The 19047-nt window shown below is 41.3% G+C and overlaps 1 protein-coding gene across 1 annotated transcript in view; it reads right to left on the bottom strand.

Moving 5' to 3' along the window:
- Positions 1 to 2449: 2449 nt before the first annotated feature.
- LOC120219906 (SAP domain containing ribonucleoprotein) overlaps positions 2450 to 19047 on the bottom strand; it is a 51968-nt gene continuing 35370 nt past the window's right edge. Inside the window, exons 10-11 of the mRNA XM_039216818.1 lie at positions 6458 to 6547; positions 2450 to 2738 (exon numbers count right to left, since the gene is read on the bottom strand). Of these exons, the coding sequence (XP_039072749.1) occupies positions 2697 to 2738; positions 6458 to 6547 (132 nt within the window). The 3' untranslated portion in view covers positions 2450 to 2696. The remainder of the gene's footprint in view (positions 2739 to 6457; positions 6548 to 19047) is intronic.

The following is a 19047-nucleotide window of genomic DNA, read 5'->3' as shown; positions in this document are numbered from 1 at the left end:
TCCCAGATAAAGAATTACAAGCCTGGATGCTTTTAAAGGGACTTACTATGTTAAGACTGAATTATTATTATTTTTTTAAATGTTAGTAATTGTGTTTTCTTTTTTTTTTTTTTAAATATTTTTATTTATTTCTAGGAGAGAGAGAGACAGCATGAGCAGGGGAGGGTCAGAGAGAGAGGGAGTCACAGACTGAAACAGGCTCCAGGCTCTGAGCTGGCAGTCAGCACAGAGCCCGACGCGGGGCTCGTACCCACGAACCGCGAGATCATGACCTAAGCGAAAGTCGGACGCTTAACCGACTAAGCCACCCAGGCGCCCCAAGACTGAATTATTAAAAAAGACAGGCATCCTGAATTTTCATGCTCAAAAAGAATGCAAGGAATGACTGCAATGAGACAGGAAGAGAAGGATTTGGTGATCAGGCTTGGAGGTGAGAGACTTCTGATCAACTTAAGAACAGCTGCTGGAATGGGATGAAAAAGGTTATTAAATCCATTTAGAGAACCAAGAGTATCAAAGATTGGGGAAGTGAGTTGAACGGGGAAAAGAATGATTAAGCTTCAGGAGGACAATCCTGGGGGAAGGTTGAATACATTTCTGGAAGATTTTAGGAGATGAAGAAACAAGGGGTGCCTGTATGGCTCAGTTAAGCATCCAACTTTGGCTCAGGTCATGATCTCATGGCTCATGAGTTCAAGCCCCACATCAGGCTCTGTGCTGACAGCTCAGAGCCTGTAGCCTGCTTCCGATTCTGTATCTCTCTCTCTCTGCCCCTTCCCTCCTCACACTCTCTCTCTCAAAAATAAACATTAAAACATTTTTTAAAAAATGATGATGAAGAGACAAAGTAAACTACTGAAGGACCCAGTACTCTATTCCTGTACCTATTTCCTACTCTTCCCATCCTTGGGTAGAAAACCCTTACTGAATCTATAATCTCTCTCAAGCTACAAACAACTAATTTTCCATGGTTCTGTTTTCAAAAAAGGTAAGACACAGAGCAAAGAGAGGAAAATTAGCCTCAGGATCAGGGCCTGAAGAAAAGAAAAGAAAGGCAAACGGAACAGGGGAGAGGGAAGAGAGGGAAGGAAAAGATTAACCAGTGTTCCCTTTTGTTCACCTCTCCAAAGTCTCAAATTGGGGCAAAATTCACAATAAATGAGCAAACTTTGGATTTGCTCTCTAAGGTATAGTTTTCTTAAAGCATCTAAACTTAGGTCCCTGGCCTACTCAGCAACCAAAGAGGCACTGTGGAAAGAGATTCTTGTTAGGAAGGAAGTCAAACCATTACCTTCCTATTAGTCACAAAACCAGGAGGGTTTTAGTAGAAACTGAAATAAGGTATTACACCACAGCAACACAGGATCTGATCAAGGTACAAAAGTCTTCAGGTAAGATGCCAGGCACTTATGTTTTATTCTAAAAAACAAAACAAAACACCGACAACTAACCTTTAGAGATGTCTAGAAAGAAAGAGTAAGAGGAGAAACCCTATACCAACATATCCAAGAAGATTAAGTAGCATGTCTCAAATCTAGGTGAAACATCAAATACAAATAAGTAGCCTGCTTAAGGAGAGCCAAACCTAAATAAGAGGCTTAGCAAGGAAAAGGAGTTTTAGTAATAACCAAGAAACATAGCCACCAAAACTGTGTACTTCTATAACAGAAGAGAAAATAGCACAGGACATGATTAGAAGAGTAGAAGCTTCCAGGGGGGCCTGGCTGGCTCAGTAGTAAGAGCATGGTTTTGATCTCCAGGTGGATCCTGAGTTCACTGAGCCCCATGCTGGGTAGAGATTACATACAGACGTACATAAACAAACTTAAAAAAAAAAAAAAAAGTAGAGACCTCTAGTCCACTGCTGATGTTCCTAATGACCTAGATAACAATGCTTAACACCTCTGACATCTCCTGTCTTGCTTTGAATCCCTACACTTTCTTCTACCTCTGAGGGGTAACCTGCCCACCTCCTTTTCCTGAACTGCATAACGATTAGGGTCCCACATATTGACTTTGACTGAAACCAGATAGTATTACACCAGGTCACTCTTGAAAATAGGGCCCTGCTGGACTCTTTAATAGGGACTCTGAACGCCATTCCATAACAGACTACCAATCATCAGCTCTTGTATTTATATCCTTTACACCTCCTAAAACTCAGTGTTCCCTCATGTTTTACCCCTATGGGTCACACCAATTTGCCAAAGCAAAGAGTCAGGATGAAATTTGGCCTCTTCATAGAGGATAAAGAGTAAAAGGATGCCTGTGAGTATGAGAGAAGGGAATAAATAGGCTTAAAGGGATAGACTCAAATCCTTTTCCTTATTCTCTTTTGTAAAGGATAAAGGCCTTATGGCTAATTTCCTGTAATATTTGCCCCTGAAGTTCCCCTTATCTAGTCTAATCTGGCCCCAATAACTCAAAGGAGCACCTAATAAAACACAGTTTTCTTTTCTATTTGTTTTTTATTAACAAGCAAAATAATAATTAAAAAACAACAACACAAGAACAACAACCTTAAAGTTGGAACAGCAATGAGTCAAATTGCTGCTGAAGTTCCTGGATGTACCCGGGGTACATGCTCTCTCAATGCGAGGCAGAACCTAGGCACATGACTGTGCATTTATACATATGACCAAAAAAAGTCAGAGAGATGGAAACCACTGGAGAACAGAAGCATTAAGAACTTTTCATCAGGCAATCCCAAAGCGCTCTGCCCTTTTCCTCTTCTTTGCCTGTAAGGAAGAAGCAAGAAGAAAAAAATTAGACTGCAAGACAACACTGGCTTGGGTTCCTGGCTGCTTTAATCCAAACTCACATGAACTATCACAAGGTTCAAGGAGGAGGGAAGACCCAGGCTTAAGCTTGCCAGCCAGAGATTTCATTCTTGAATCTCTCTAGTTATCCAGTTAGAGCTGGGGAGGTTTGTTGGGAAAGGGGAAAAGACTGTGGGAAGGGAGTAGGCAGCCGGGTTAGGAAAAGGAAGAGAATAGTGGTAGAAAATGGAAAGATTCCTGAAGGAGAGCTCTGGCCACTCAGCCTTATAGCAAATTAGTCTGGAAACAATGGACTCTTAATAGGCTGGAGAGTCTTCCAGTCAGTAGGGAGATGAGAGATCTCACAGGAAAAAGAGTTGACCAATGCTATTTTTTCATGGAGAAGGTGAGGAGGATGCCCTTCTGGGCACTAGAGCCCAAACATGTTATCCCTTAAGTCTCTAAATCCACAGATGACACATACATCTTCAACGCCAACAGAATAACTGGGAGGGAAGAGTCCCTAACATGAATCTCTTTAAGGGAATCAGCACTGGAGAGAGGCACAAAATGAGGAGTTGGAGAGAAGGAGAAAGAGGTTTTTGTTCTGGTAGTCACTTACAAAACAGCACTGAGTCCTTCATCCTCACTCCAATTACTGCCTCCAGCAAAGAGGGGACTTTTTTTCCCCATTCCATCCACACAGGAAGTTTAGTTTAATTAAAAAGAAGGGGCGCCTGGGTGGCTTAGTCGGTTAAGCATCCGACTTTCGCTTAGGTCATGATCTCGCGGTTCGTGGGTTCGAGTCCCGCTTCGGGCTCTGTGCTGACTGCCAGCTCAGAGCCTGGAGCCTGTTTCAGTCTGTGACTCCCTCTCTCTCTGACCCTCCCCTGCTCACGCTGTCTCTCTCTCTCTCTCTCCTAGAAATAAAAAAAAAAAAAAAGAAGACTATAATATATGCCTAGCCCACTCTACCTGGATTACTGACACAATTCTTTGGAATCAAGTAACAGTTATCTGGTTCATGTAAATTCCATCACCCTCTGAAGTAACTACTCCTTTATACGCACTGACTCTCCCAAAAGTCACGATTCCTGCCAAGTAACGATATCTTCATCTGCCTTATCTTGGAGAAGCCAAATGTACCACCTTAGTGAATATGACTGGTTCAACAATTTCCTTGGCACAGAGTAATTTTACTACAATTAAAACAATTCTTTTAAGTTTACTACTGCTCATTCTGGCAAGTCAGTAATTAAGCTGATACTTATCAACAAAACTAAATCAACATTTAAAACAAAACAAAAAAAATAGGTAATGCTTTATTCTAAATTAGTAGCACAAAGAATACAAACTCTTTCAAGTTTCTTCCTAGTAGGGATGTAAAGTTATTGGACTGTAAAATTTTCAGGGTTTATTTATAAGACTGTGCAATTTATTATTTTAATATTTATTTTTGAGAGACAGGGAGCACAAGTGAGAGAGGAATACACAGAATCTGAAGCAGGCTCCAGCCATCAGCAAAGAGCCTGATGCAGGGCTTGAACCCATGAACTGTGAGATCATAACCGGAGCCGAAGTTGGACGCTTATCCAACTGAGCCACCCAGGCGCCCCTTATTCATTTATTTTTAATGTTTACTCATTTTTGAGAGAGCACAAGCAGGGGAGGGGCAGAGAGAGGGGGAGAGAAGATCTGAAGCAGGCTCTGCTCTGACAGGCTGACAGTAGCAAGTCCGATGTGAGGCTTGAATTCACCAAGCTTGAGATCCATGACCTGAACTGAAGTCAGATGCTCAACCGACTGAGCCACCCAGGCACCACAAGACTGACTCTGATATTTATTTATAAAAAGACTTTATAGGATTTTGAGTGTGTTAGGTAATAGATTTTCAAAGGTTATCTCCAGGGCTGCCTGGCTGGCTTAGTTAGTAGAACACGCCAACTCTTGATCTGGGGGTCATGAGTTCAAGCCCTATGTTGGGCATACAGCCTACTTCAAAACAAAACAAAACAAAACAAAACAAAACAAAACGATTAAGGCCATCTCCAGAGGTAGATGGAAAGAAGTAAATGTGATAAAAGAACAATGCAAATTCTTCACCACCCAAGAAGTTTCGAGAATTCTAAACATACTCATTATTTCAACTATTCCTTACGTAAACCTGAGGCGATACTTGGACTCCATTAGAGATACTTTTTTTTTTTTAAATAATCTCTATGCTTAAGGTAGACATGGAACTTACCTCCTGAGATCAAGAGTACAATGAGCCAGCCAGTGCCCCCATTATTGATACTCTTAAATTTAAACCAAATCAATATTGTCTGTCAAAGCTCTGAGTAGTTTTGCCAGTGCTCAGGGTCTCAGTTAATGTGAGTTACTCCAGTGGATAAACACAAGTCTTTAAAAAACAAACAAACAGGGGCTCCCATGTGGCACAGTTGATTAAATGCCTGACTCTTGATCTTGGCTCAGGTGATGATCTCACAGTTTTTGAGTTCAGGCAGAGTCTGGTTGGGATTCTCTCGCTCTCTGCACCCCTCCCACACACTCTCTCAAAATAAATAAACTTAAAAAAAATTAAAAACAAAAACAAACTATAAATAAAATGGTAAGAACAAGAAGTCTCATTTGAGTCCACTGACCAGAGGGGAGTTAGGCACAACTAGTGTCTGAGCTGGATATGGTCTTCACTAAATAATCAAAGAAATATGCCAAGCAGATAATCAAGACATTTGCTTGAAATATAATATGACAGGCTCTGTGTCAAGAATTTTACACAGGAAGGTGCCTGGGTGGCTCAGTTGGCTGAGTGTCTGACTTTGGCTCAGGCCATGGTCTCAGGGTTTGAGAGTTTGAGCCCCACATCAGGTTCTGTGCTGACAGGTCAGAGCCTGCAGCCTGCTTCAGATTCTATGTCTCCCCCTTTCTCTGCCCCTCCCATGATCATGCACTGTTTCTTTCTGTCTCTTAATGATAAATAATCTAAAAAAAAAAAAAGAATTTTACATAGAATCATCCCTTTTTACATAGAATAATTTCATGCTTAAAATACCACTCCAAGGTACGTATTATCTCTACTTCCCAGATGGATAATGTAACTGAGGCTCAGAAAAGTGCCACAACTTGTAAATAATACTAAGTGGCAAAGCCACTTTTCAAATCCAAGCTTTTGTGATTCCAAATCTTGCACTCCTTTCTAGGCTAACTGGTTTTAACACCGAATTAAGCGTACTGATGGAATTCAGTGTGTCCACTTTATCCAGAAAACAGATATCAAGCAAAGAACAAAAGATCTTATTATGTGGACACTTAAGTAGTATTCTGAGGAAGGGGCGCCTGGGTGGCTCAGTAGGTTGAGTGTCCAACTCTCAATTTCAGCTTAGGTCGTGATCTCATGGTTCGTGGGTTTTAGCCCTGCGTTGGGCTCTGCTCTGACAGTGTGGAGCCTGCTTGGGATTCTCTCTCCCCCTCCTTCTCTGCCCTCTCCTCTCAAAATAAATAAACTTAAAAAAATATATATATATAGGCCGGGGAGGGGCACCTGACTCTTGGTCTCAGGGTGGGAAGTTTGAGCCCCAAGTTGGGCATGGGGCATGGAGCCTACTTAAAAGAAGTAGTAGTAGGCTGGGGAAATAATGTTTCTTCACCCTCACTTTCTTTCAAGGGCTCTATGAAGCACTCTAGGTATATTTTACCTCTGTATCTTCTGTGGTTCCTGTTCCAGCTGAACTTGTGACAATCCCAAATCGCTCCTTCCTCTTTTTCAGCTTCTCATCATCTTCAGACTGTTCAGGGACAAGGAAAAGGATCGAAACAAGTTAACTTCCACTCACAAGATAAAAGAGAATGAAATTATAACTTAATGGTCACAACATGCCAGCCAACCTTGCCCTAAGAACCAAGTATCATACAAACAGAAAAAATAGGAACTGAGCAAGCAAGTATGCTGTCCCTAAGAATAATGAAAAACTTTATTTATAAGACACGTGGAGTCAAGAAAACATACAAAATACTCATACAACAAATTTCTGTGCTGAAGAAACTTCCGTAATTCAGAGATAAGGAACACTGAGGCTTTAGGAATAACACCTGAGAGGGGTGCCTGGGTGGCTCAGTTGGTTGGGCTGCCAACTTGGGCTCAGGTCCTGATCTCGTAATTCGTGGGTTTGAGCCTTGCATCAGGCTCTGTGCTGACAGCTAGCTCAGAGTCTGGAGCCTGTTTCAGATTCTGTGTCTCCCTCTCTCTCTGATCCTCCCCTTCTCACGCTCTCTCTCAGAAATAAATAAAACGTTAAAAAAAAAAAAAAAAGTAACACCTAAATAAAAAAGGTTAACAATGTATGAACAAAATAAGAATAAAGTGATAAAAATTATTAAAAGAAATCAAATTCTCAAGCTATGGGAAAGATGCCAAAGTGATATTTCTGAAGAACGAAGAAAGTCAAGCATTATGAATGCCTAGCAAAGTCACAGAAGGCTCTGAATAGTTTGGAATNAGTAACACCTGAGGACAAAAGGTTAGTAGAAGGCACCCAAACTATTTGTTGAACACTGCTTACAAGTTCCATTTACTTGCCAAGGATTAGAAGGGAAAGATGCCAAAGTGATATTTCTGAAGAACGAAGAAAGTCAAGCATTATGAATGCCTAGCAAAGTCACAGAAGGCTCTGAATAGTTTGGAATGACTTTGAAAAAAGGGGAGTCCAGAAATTAGCTGCAGTCATCTCTCTAACAGAAAGATGCTCTGGACCTTTCCCAAGCATCCAAGAGATTCATGAAGTCTGTCCTGCAACTGGAGAGAATATTATAGCTGGTATGCTTTTAGGGCTGGTCATTCTCTTACAGCTGTTTTAATGACTGAGTTAAATGTTCACTTCTAACACTCTTCAATGTAAGAGTCTCATATATATTCCCATCAGGCCCTAAACCCTGCCAATTTATTACCCCACTTTAACAGTTATTTTCGGGGCAGCTGGCGGACTTGGTCAGTGGAGCATCCAACTCCTGATCTCAGGGTTGTAAATTTAAGCCCCACATTGAGTATAAAGATTACTTAAAAATAAAATCTTAAAGAAACAAAAACATGGGGCGCCTGAGTGGCTCAGTCGGCTAAGCGTCAGACTTTGGCTCAGGTCATGATCTCATGGTTTGTGGGTTCGAGCCCCATGTGGGGCTCTGTGATGACAGCCAGCTCAGAGCCTGGAGACTGCTTCCAATTCTGTGAGTGTCTCTCTCTCTCTGACCCTCCCATGCTCACGCTGCCATTCTCTCTCTCAGAAATAAATAAAACATTAAAAACAAAAACAAAACAAAGTTATTTTCTCCTTTTCCACCTCCCCCCAACACCCAGTCACCAGTAATCAAAAACACAGCCTTAGGATTAGTAACATATAAAATCAGATGGGCACCCTGGGTGTTCTTCCTTCTAAAAGGATTTCTAGAATTTGGCACACATCTAGACTAAGATCCTATCCTCTCTGTGTATCTCACGAGACCCTCTACTCCATACACACATATATACCTTCACCAAGGGCTCGGACAGTTTCTTTGACTTTATTTACCAAAGGTAAGCAATATAAGGTCAGATGAAGAGTGTTCAAACAAACTTTCAAACATACTTCTATGTGATGTTCCTGAGCTGATTTTTTTTTTTTTTTAACCCCCAAGGAGTTCATATTCCTGCAGTCTGAAGGTAGGCTGTATCTCTGGGTGTCCCAAAACAAAAGAGTTAAAATGAAAGGCAATTGAGATCTACAGAAACACATGATTTTTTTTTTTAAGTTTATTTTTGAGAGAGACAGAAACAGAGTAAAAGGAAGAGGGGCAAAGAGGGAGAGAGAGAATCCCAAGCAGGCTCAGCTCTGTCAGCAGAGAGCCCAATGCTGGGGTTGAACTCATAAAACCATGAGATCATCACCTGAGCCGAAACCAAGAGTCGAACTCTTAAATAACTGAGAACCCAGGCACCCAAGAAACAGGAATTTTTTAAAACGTCTAACTCTCATCCCCAACCAAGGAGTTACCTTAGTTCCTATGACCTCAGAAGCCACCTCTTTGGCCAAAAACAGGGCAGCTATCCAGCCTTCTGTGTTTAATTTGTTTAATGAGTCCAGTTCTCTGAACACAGTAGGCAGGAATGCTTTCTTGGTCTTACTTTTGGCTCTTTCCGCTTGAGAAGCATGTTTATTTTCTCCTTTTTATTGTACCTGCCTTCTAGTGATTTAGAAAAACGCCAAGAGAGGAGCTTGGGTGGCTCAGTCAGTTAAATGCCTGACTCTTGATTTCAGCTCAGGTCACAATCTCTCGATTCATGAGTTCAAGCCCCACATCAGGCTCTGCGCTGATAGTGCAGAGCCTGCTTGGGATTCTTGCTCCCTCTCTGCCCCTCCTGTGCACGTGCTCTCTCTCTCTCTAAATAAATCAATAAACTTAAAAAAAAAAAAAGAAAGAAAAGAAAAAGAAAGGTGCCAAGAAAGATTGGTGGCTATGAAGGACTGAAGTATTCAACACACACAAGTTATCACTTAATCATGGTGTATTACTAAGAAAAAAATATTGCCTACATAGTTTTTTTGCCTTTTTCATTATAACCATCAGCAAATCCATAGTGAGTACATAAGTGATGCAATCTAAACTACTGTAAAACACAAGCCAGGCTTGAAGAAAAAGTATTGTTCTTAATAATCATAAATTAAAATAATGATGATAATATTCCTGTCACCAACATCTGAGTGCTATGTGCCAGGTACTTTATGAAGTTCTTTACATGCAGAACTTTTTTTAAGTAGGCTTCAAACCCAGCGTGGTGCCTAGTGCAGGGCTTGAACACATGCACAGCCCTGAGAGATCAAGATCTGAGTGGATATCAAGAGTTGGATGCTTAGGGTGCCTAAGTGGCTCAGCTGGTTAAGCAGCCAACTTTGGCTCAGGTCATGATCTCGTAGCTTGTGCATTAGAGTCCTGCTCTGGGCTCAGTGCTGACAGCTCAGAGCCTGGAGCTTGCTTTAGATTCTCTCTTTCTCTCTCTCTCTGCCCCTCCCCTGCTCGTGCTCGCTCAGGCTCTCTCTCTCTCAAAAATAAATATTAAAAAAAAAAAAAAGTCGGACACTTAACCAACTGAGCCACCCAGGCACCTCTACTTTTTTAATTAATTATTTTTTTAAAGTAATCTCTACTCCCAACATGGGGCCTGAACTCAAGACCCAAGACCCCAAAAGCAAAAGCTGCATGCTCTTCCAACTGAGCCAGCAGGGCGCCCCCTCATTTACTTCTTATAATAATTTTAAACATGGTAGGTACTATTTGTATACATAGTATGACTAAATTCATTTCATATATAAGAAAACTAAGACTTGGAGAAATTAAGTAACCTGCCCAAAGTCTCAAAAATAGTAAGTGACAGCATCAGGAATGGAACCCAGGACATTTTACTCAACCCACTTTCCTAACTTTACCATTTCCTCAGGTATCTCACATAAGTACTTTTTGGAAGAACAGTAGCAGAATGGAAGAAATGATTAGTTCCCAAAGGAAGATGGATCACTAGTACCCTTAGCTAAACGTAGTTGCAAACTACTTCAACCACTTCCTTATCAAATAATCTGGGTCAATGCCAGAATCCCATCCTTTTTCTACCATAACATATGCCTCTGCTTTATAACTAGCTAGGGATCTGGGGGAAAGGACTCTAGTTCGTAATCTTATACTAAAGATTTTCTCAACTGAATTTGTTTCTAATTTTACCTAACTGGCTACTCCATCTGTTGAACTGTAATAAAAGAATTACGAAGATTTCCAATGAACACAGCTCTCATATATTTTTCCTTACCAAAGTCACTAGAAAAGTTTTCTTCATTTTGTCTACCACCATTTTTTTTTTTAACGTTTATTTATTTTTGAGGCAGAGAGAGAGAGAGCACGAGCTGGGGAGGGTCAGAGAGAGAGGGAGACACAGAATCCAAAGCAGGCTCCAGGCTCTGAGCTGTCAGCACAGACCCTGATGCAGGGCTCAAATCCATGGACCATTAGATCATGACCTGAGCCGAAGTTGGATGCTTAACCGACTGAGCCACCCAGGCGCCCCTGTCTACCACCATTAAGATAAAAGTTAAGATAAAAATGGAGCACTCGAAACGAGAATCTCTATAGAATATTCTAGATGAAATATCTCCATTTTGGGGTGCCTGGGTGGCTCAGTCGGTTGAGTGTCCAACTTCGGCCCAGGTCATGATCTCACAGTGGGTTTGAGCCCCGCGTTGGGCTCTGTGCTGACAGCCAGCTCAGAGCCTGGAGCCTGTTTCAGATTTTGTATCTCTCTCTGTCTCTGACCCTCCGCTACTCACGCTGTCTCTCTCTCTCTCAGAAATAAATAAAACATTAAAAAAATTTATATTAAAGAAATATCTCCATTTCATTAAGTCTCCAGGCCAAGCACGGTGTTAGGGAGCATCACATACCCGTCTTAAGGAAAGGCAAGACTAGATCATATATTGCTGAACTATCACTATGTACTTACTTTCATTCAATTCAGAGGTAGGGGTACTTTAGCAAGTTCAAATTACAGACATGGGAGATGGCACTTTTGAAACCCAGCCAGGGTTCCCCGACCTTCGCACCCTCCTACCAGCGTAAACCCTGGGGCCACTCCCTTCACAAATCTCATCCACAAAGCCTATATCTATTAAGAATGTGTGGACAGCCTTTCCTCTGGTTCTCTATTTTGCTACATCCTGAAATGGGGATTTTCACTTCCATATTAAATTTCCTGTGCTTCCTTTTGAGCTCAAAGGTGAGGAAAGACTGAGGGAGGAAAAGAAAGGAGAGTGGGCACACTTCTCTAGTCACAAAGTCTAGGATCAGAGAGTTCTCCATGAGCTTCCCTTTTTAATCAGACCTTTGGTGTCTCTCCTGGAGATCCAGGCAGAGCATCTGCTGCAAATCTACCAAGGGCTCTAGGGGGAAAAAAAACAATACAGATCCCCCACCTCCCACCCCCTACAAACAGCCTGCCCACCCCTCACCCGCAGAGACCAGTGAGGGTTTTATTTATTTTGTGCATGCCTGCCCTTCCCTCCCCACCCAGAGCCCCTGAGCTCCCCTCCTAAAGCCTCTTTCCTCTTTGCCCTGCAGGGAAAGTGCACAACAGGCACAGTAAATCAACACAGTTCTAATGATCTCTCTCACTTGACCCTTCTAGCGTGACGGTGTCGCATGGAAACAAACGTACAATAAACTTCACTCCATCTTTAGCTCCTTGCTGACAGGTTTTGATTCATGGAATGGTGAGACCCATCTGAGGGAAATTACCTCGATCAAAACGCATCTCTCTCTCTCTGCATTCATCAGGCCAGTGCTCCCTCAGGCCATGCTCAAGTGCACAAATGGGGTTGTGCATCTGCAGGCAGCACTGACCCCTCTAGCTCAGTGTCATATGCATTTGCAAACCTTTCCCTTCTTCATTCCTCCCCCACTTCCCTCCCTCAAACCTTCAATCACTAACAAATCTTTTTTCTTCCCATGTATGCTCCTGTGTGAGAAGAACAGTGCTGGAATCTGAAGTGCCCTTATTTCTTAATCAAGTAGAAACTCCTCAAAAAATACAACTTGTATCCAAAACCAGAGAAGGAACCTGTCCTCACTGATTAAACACAGCACTGGATGTTCAGATTGATCCATATACTTCACTTGCCCCTTCCTCCATCTTCTCAAGACTTAAATAGCAAGCAACTGACTGACGGCCAGTAATTTCAGCATACATAATCCTTCTATTTCCCACTAACTGCTTTTTCTCTTTAAAAGCTTGTTGATAAAATAACAGAGTTATGCAAAAGACGAAAAAGCCCATATACAAAGCACAGAACAGAAAGCAAGATGTATATTTAATAAAGCCAAATATCCCCATGCATCACTATCAATGAATTTTCCATCATGGAATAAAATAGTTCTAAACTGAGCTCTTCAGACTTCTTCAACTTTTCAAATTCACTTTTCCCTTTGTTTCCCTTTCATATTTGGAAAATCCTCAGGCAACATAAAGAAAACGATGCCTTCTGGAAGGAAAAGGCTGAGATATTCAAGACCACCCTGAGATTTAAAGTACATGTGTGAAAGCACCTGTATATAGGGACTATCATATAAATACTCAATAAATGGTAGCTATTATTTCTACTGCAACCTTCCTCCTGGTTTTGTAACAAAGTCTGAGACCACCACAAAATTTTGAAGCTAACAACACCATTCGTTTATCTTCTACGTTAGAAGCAAAATCATCAAAGGGGTGATTTTTTGGGTGGCTCAGTCAGTTAAGCATCTGACTCTTGATTTTAGCTCAAATTGTGATCTCATAGTTCGTGAGTTTGAGCCCCATGTCGGGCTGTGCACTGACAGCGCAGGGCCTGCTTGAGATTCTCTCTCTCTGTCTCTGTCTCTCTGTCTCTCTCTCTCTCAAAAAAAAAAAAAAAAAAAAAAAAAGTAGGTAAAAATCTTGGGATGCCTAGATGGTTCAGTCTGAAAAGCATGCATTCTTGATCTCGGGACTGTGAATTCAAGTCCCACGTTGTGTATAGAGACTACTTAAGCGAATAAATATATAAAAACTTAAAAACAAAAAAAAGTAGGGGCACCTGAGTAGCTCAGCTGGTTAAGCATCAACTTTGCCTCGGTTCAGGATCATGCGGTTTGAGGGCCGCATCAGGCTCTATGCTGACAGCTCAGAGCCTGGAGCCTGCTTTGGATTCTGTGTTTCCCTTTCTCTCTGTTTCTCCCCTACTCACATTCTGTCTCTTTCTCTCAAAAATAAATAAACATTAAAAAAAGAAAAAGTAGGTAAGAATCAGATCCATTACCAAGACAAGGAAGAAATTCCCTTTATTTGCAAGGCAAATGAGTATTTGGAATGATGAGTAGATTTAGGGTTAAAGTGTGGCAGAATAAGTAATCAGACAAAACCACAGTCTTCCTCAACAAGTATTATTAACCATATTCTCCTTCTGAGACCCTAAAAAAAACTTTATGCTGCCAGGCTTTACTGATTTCATTAAACCCAACAATTAATGACAATACCAAAAATATGTAGATAATATCCAAGGGAACAGAGCAAGGATCCAAACTCTAACTCTGTAGACCCAATCTTAGGTACTATAAAGGCCCTGAGGAATTGCTTTCACTGAATTACAGACATCAGTTTCCACTGACAGCTTAGAGCCTAATGTGGGGCTTGAATTCACAAACCATCATGACCTGAGCTGAAATCAAGAGTCAAAATCAACTGAGCCACCCAGGCATTCCTCCATGAACATTTTAAATAATACCATAAAATTAATCCACTCATCCACTAGTCATTCAAATACCCATTCAGTGTCTACTTTAGGTTAGGCACTGTTCTGGCACTGGGAATGGAGATGAGTAAGACAAAGATCCTTAACCTCATGGGACCTATGAATTTACAACTGAGTTCTGGTAAAGATGAATACCATTGTTGATTACATTTATTGCATTATGAGAACCCGTGGGGAAATTTTCTTTCTGGTCCCTAGATGTAAAATAATTATGATTTGCTCAGTAACTTTTAAGTTTTTACCTTCTGAACCCTGTGAATCACTGAAAATTACTAACTGTATTTTTCTCTTTCTATTGATAGCTATAAAATTTGGAGCCAAATGTATGGCCTGTCTCTGGTAAGTGGTTTTGAAAATATTTCTATTAGCCAGAAATATTAAGGTGAGAGAGATGTGTTAAAGTGAGATCTAAAGACAGTGATCCAATACCCAGATCCCTAGGCAGAAGCTTAGAAGATAAAGTGAAGTAAGTTACAGGGTTGCTGCTGGTCCCTTAAGAACTTACTCCTCTCGGAGAACCTGGGTGGTACAGTTGACTGAGCATCCAACTTCGGCTCAGGTCATGACCTCACGGTTTGTGAGTTTGGTCTCAATGCTATCAGCGCAGAGCCTTCTTCAGATCCTCTGTCCCCCTCTCTCTGCCCCTTCCCTGCTTGCGCTCTCTCAAAAATAAACATTAAGAAAAAAAAGACCTATTCCTCTCTAAGTATAATGGGATTAATTAGAAAATACTTCAGTACCCCAAGAAGGAAAAAGAGAGGGGAAGGAAGTACCAGGTTATTACTAGAAATTTTAAATTAAAGGCTCTTGTCAATGGTTTCCATGGCATATATATACTGTAGGCAAGAATTAAGTCCCAAACAGAAGATCAGCTACAATCAGCAGCCTGAACTTCATAGATGTTTTCTAGAAAAAGTGATTGTTTCTTTCTATGACAAACGGTAGCAAGAATATCAAGATGGAGTAGATTCTAGCTTTGTTATCTTCCAAACCCAATCTGCATCTTCAAGATACAATCTTAATATCAATGAATCATCAAAAGAAACTAGGAGAGGAGCGCCTCACTGGCTTAGTTGGTAGAGCATGCAACTCTTGATCTAGGGGTTGTAAATTCAAGCCCCATGCTGGGTGTAGAGATTACTTAAGAAATAAAATCTTGGGGCACCTATGTGGCCTCAGTTGGTTAGGCGTCCAACTCTTATTTTGGCTCAGATCGTGATCCCAGGGTTGTGGGATCGAGCCCTGCATGGCACTCCATGCTGAGCATGAAGCCTGCTTGAGATTCTCTCAAAAACAATATAATAAAGTAAAATAAAAACATATATACACATACACACACATACGTATTTCAGAGAGAGAGAGAGAGAGCAGGAGCAGGGGTGGGGCAGAAGGAGAGAAAGAATCTTAGGCAGACTCCACACCCAGTGTGGGGGCCCAAAGATGGGCTTGATATCACAACAGTGTGAGACCATGACCTGAGCCCAAAGCAAGAGTTGGAAGCCTAACAGACTGAGCCACTGAGGCGCCCCCAAAAATAAAATCTTAAAAAAGAAGAAGAAACTAGGAAAAACAAAATGGTGATCCAAATGTAACCAATCCCAAAACATATAACAAAAGTATTTACTGATTTTAAATATAAGATAGCCTCACTATTCTCAGAGGAGACCAAATGATGTAACCAAGCCAGACATTTTCCCTGGTCAGTCCAATAGCTCGTCACTCATCATCCCTCCTTATATCATGTATGAGAAGCAGAAATTTCAATCTAAAGAATTCAAAGATATCCTGATAAGCAAAAAAGGACACTTCAGGGAAGCTCAGGTACTACTAGGAGTTGGAACTGACTGTTCTCCTATAGCTGTTTTAATGACAGCTATTCTTCACATTCAACATTCTCCAATATAAGAGTCCCCTATATATTTCCATCATGACATAACTCTACTACTTTATTTACCTTACTTTAACAGTTATTTTCTCAGAAGTCTTTTCCTTGGAATGATAGAACAGGCTAATAGTGAGCTAAGATGGGTTGCAATTCAAAAATAACAAATAACTGTCCCCTTTTATAAATGAATTACCATGCAAAAATGTTAACAGTTCTCAGGCCAATTTGGTTTTCCAAGGGAATGTAAGGAAAAAGTGAGGTAAAAAGAAAAGGAGGAGCCTTATGGTCACTTTCCTGACTCTTACTGCCATGTGACTGATGGCAAGAAGAAAAGCAGAGGCTGGGGGCTTTCAGGCGATGGTAGATTAATAATGACATGGCCTTGACTTCCCAGAGGTAAAGGTTATGAAACACTCCAGGGTAAGTGGGCTTCCAATTTCATACTTTCAGAGTGAATGACAGCAACTGATGGTTTTTCTCTCGGAAACACTGCAATGCTTAAACACACAGCTGTCACCTCCCTGCCCCAGTTTCTGAAATTCATCTGAACATGTTTATTCCTGAGCCTTTATGCCAGCCAGACCACAGAACAGAAGGTGGTCCTAAAAACTAATGCACAGAAGCTAAAAACTAATCAAGACAAAGGTGAATGGTTGGACTAGCAAAGCGTATACCATTTTATTTAGCACGTAATAGTAGAGACACTCCCAACACTCCCACACACATAACAAAAAATAGACTTCTCAATACAACCATCTTACCTACTCTAAAAAACTTTTCAATTGTGAGATCAGAATCAAATTTCTGGGCCAAGAGGGTGCCAGGAAATGTAAAGCTACATGAGAGACCACCAGGAACTGTATCTCCTCCTATCTTCAAGATCTGAAGCCCCCAAACATAGTCAGCTCAGAACCAAACACTCTTCTGAGTCACTAGCTCCCATCACTTTTTCTCTTTAGCCAGATCAAGCTCCTTCCCCAGCCCCCACTCCTCTCCAACCCCAGAGGAGGTCGTCTCGGTCTTGCTCTAGCTGACTGTAGGACAAAGCAAGGCAGGTGGAGGAAATGAAGGCTTCACACTTGAGACCCCCGGAAACCAAGTTTCTATTAAAAGTCTCCACCTCCCTCCCTTAAAAGCCAGGAAGCTGCTGCTTTTAAGGATAAGCGATGCAGAGCTTGGCAGAAGTGTCAAGAAGTCAACAGAGGGAAGCTAAAAACTTTTGAGAGGAAGTAAAAAAAACCAAATATACACAGAAAGAGGCATGACAGTTACCTGAGCATTCAGAAATTAGAATGAGCACTAGGAAAGCAGATTCTTCTCACCTGTGATATATATATATATATATATATTTTTTAATGTAAGCTCTGCGCCCAACATGGAGTTTGAACTCATGACCTGAGTCACATCACATGCTCTACTCACTGAGACAGCCAGGCACCCACCTGTAATATTTTAAAATGCAGATTTCTGGGGAGCCTGGGTGGCTCAGTTGGTTGAGTGTCTGATTCTTGATTTTGGCTCAGGTCATGATCCCAAAGTTGTGGGATAGAGCCCCATGTCAGGCCCTGTGCTGAGGATGGAACCTGCTTAAGATTCTCTCTCTCTCTCTCTCTCTCTCTCTCTCTCTCTGCCCCTTTCTTCCACCTGCATGCTCTCTCTTGCTCTCTAAAATAATAAAATAAAACACAGATTTCTGGTTTCAGTCCAACCTAATAAATCTGAACCTCAAAGGAATAGCTTACATAGGGATATGCATTTTAAAAAGGGTCCCCTGGTGAGCCTTATGTGCAGCTATAGTTATGAATAACTACAAATGGCTTTGACAAAGCACAGGCCAAAATTAAAAAAAAAAAAAAAAATCTCACCAAGTCCAAACAAGGCTGCTACTCTACTCCAATTTTTCCCTACAAAAAAGTTTACCTTTTCTACAAACAGGGTATCTCAGCTATAGAGATATGAAAGGGGGGAAAAAAAACTATGAAGAAGACACAGCTGGCTATAATGAGCATACCTTTCTTACTTCCTTCGTAGAATTCAAGCAGAGGAACAGAGACTCTTTTACAAGAGGAGGTCAATACAGGAAAAACATGGCAAAACAAGATCAGGATAGACTTCAAGTATGTGGGGGAAAGAGGAGGCAACGAAGTTCAAGTACACAAAGATATTTTTTTTTCTGACGAACAGATACAGAGGATGAGGGGGAATATCAAGGGAGCAGACATGAGAACAGATAGGATTTATCTTAGGGCTCTTGTGTTTTGCTTCTTATTTAGAGCACTAATGAAGTCCATCACATGAAGCCTCTCATCATACAGCTCTTTTCACTTCCAGTTGCACTTCCTCAACTACCTCACACCTAAGCATGAACATGGCAGTGAAAATTCTGTAACTTCTTCCTCTACTCTATACCTCAATGAACTCGTCACCTAATACTTTCTAAAATCCAGAAGGCAAGCATGGTAAAAATAATATCTTTTTCAGCAATACATCTTCACTGCTAGGGATTTAAAGACTCAATATCTGACATGAATTCCAAGTGTAGAACACCCTGAAAATACATTTTTAAAAAAATGTTTTATTTATTTCTGAGAGAGAGAGAGAGAGAGAGCGTGAGCAGGGGAGGGTCAGAGAGAGAGGAAGATACAGAATCTGAAACAGGCTCCAGGCTCTGAGCTGGCTGTTAGCACAGAGCCCGATGCGGGGGGTCAAATCCACCAACCGTGAGATCATGACCTGAGCCAAAGTCGGATGCTTAACTGACTGAGCCACCCAGTTGCCCCTGAAAATACATTTTGATTTCTGTCCTAAGAATCTGCTCTAGTAGAGGATGAGAAGGTAAAATATAGTTAAAATACTATTTTTAAAAGTGTGAAAAAGGGTAACAAAGGAAAGGAGGGGAGGAAAGGAGCTAACATTTTCTAATCTTAACAAGACACCTCAGATTTTCTTTATTTATTTTAATATTTATTTTGAGAGAGACAGAGACAGTGCAAGCAGTGGAGAGGCAGAGAGAGGGAGGGAGGGAGGGAAGGGGAGAGAGGGAGAGAGGGGGGAGAGAGGGGGG

The sequence above is a fragment of the Hyaena hyaena genome, unplaced genomic scaffold (genome assembly GCF_003009895.1).
Source record: "Hyaena hyaena isolate Hyena2069 unplaced genomic scaffold, ASM300989v1 scaffold_655, whole genome shotgun sequence".
Lineage (NCBI taxonomy): Eukaryota > Metazoa > Chordata > Mammalia > Carnivora > Hyaenidae > Hyaena > Hyaena hyaena.
The sequence above is the reverse complement of the archived record's forward strand: the minus strand, read 5'-3'. Positions and strand labels throughout refer to the sequence as shown.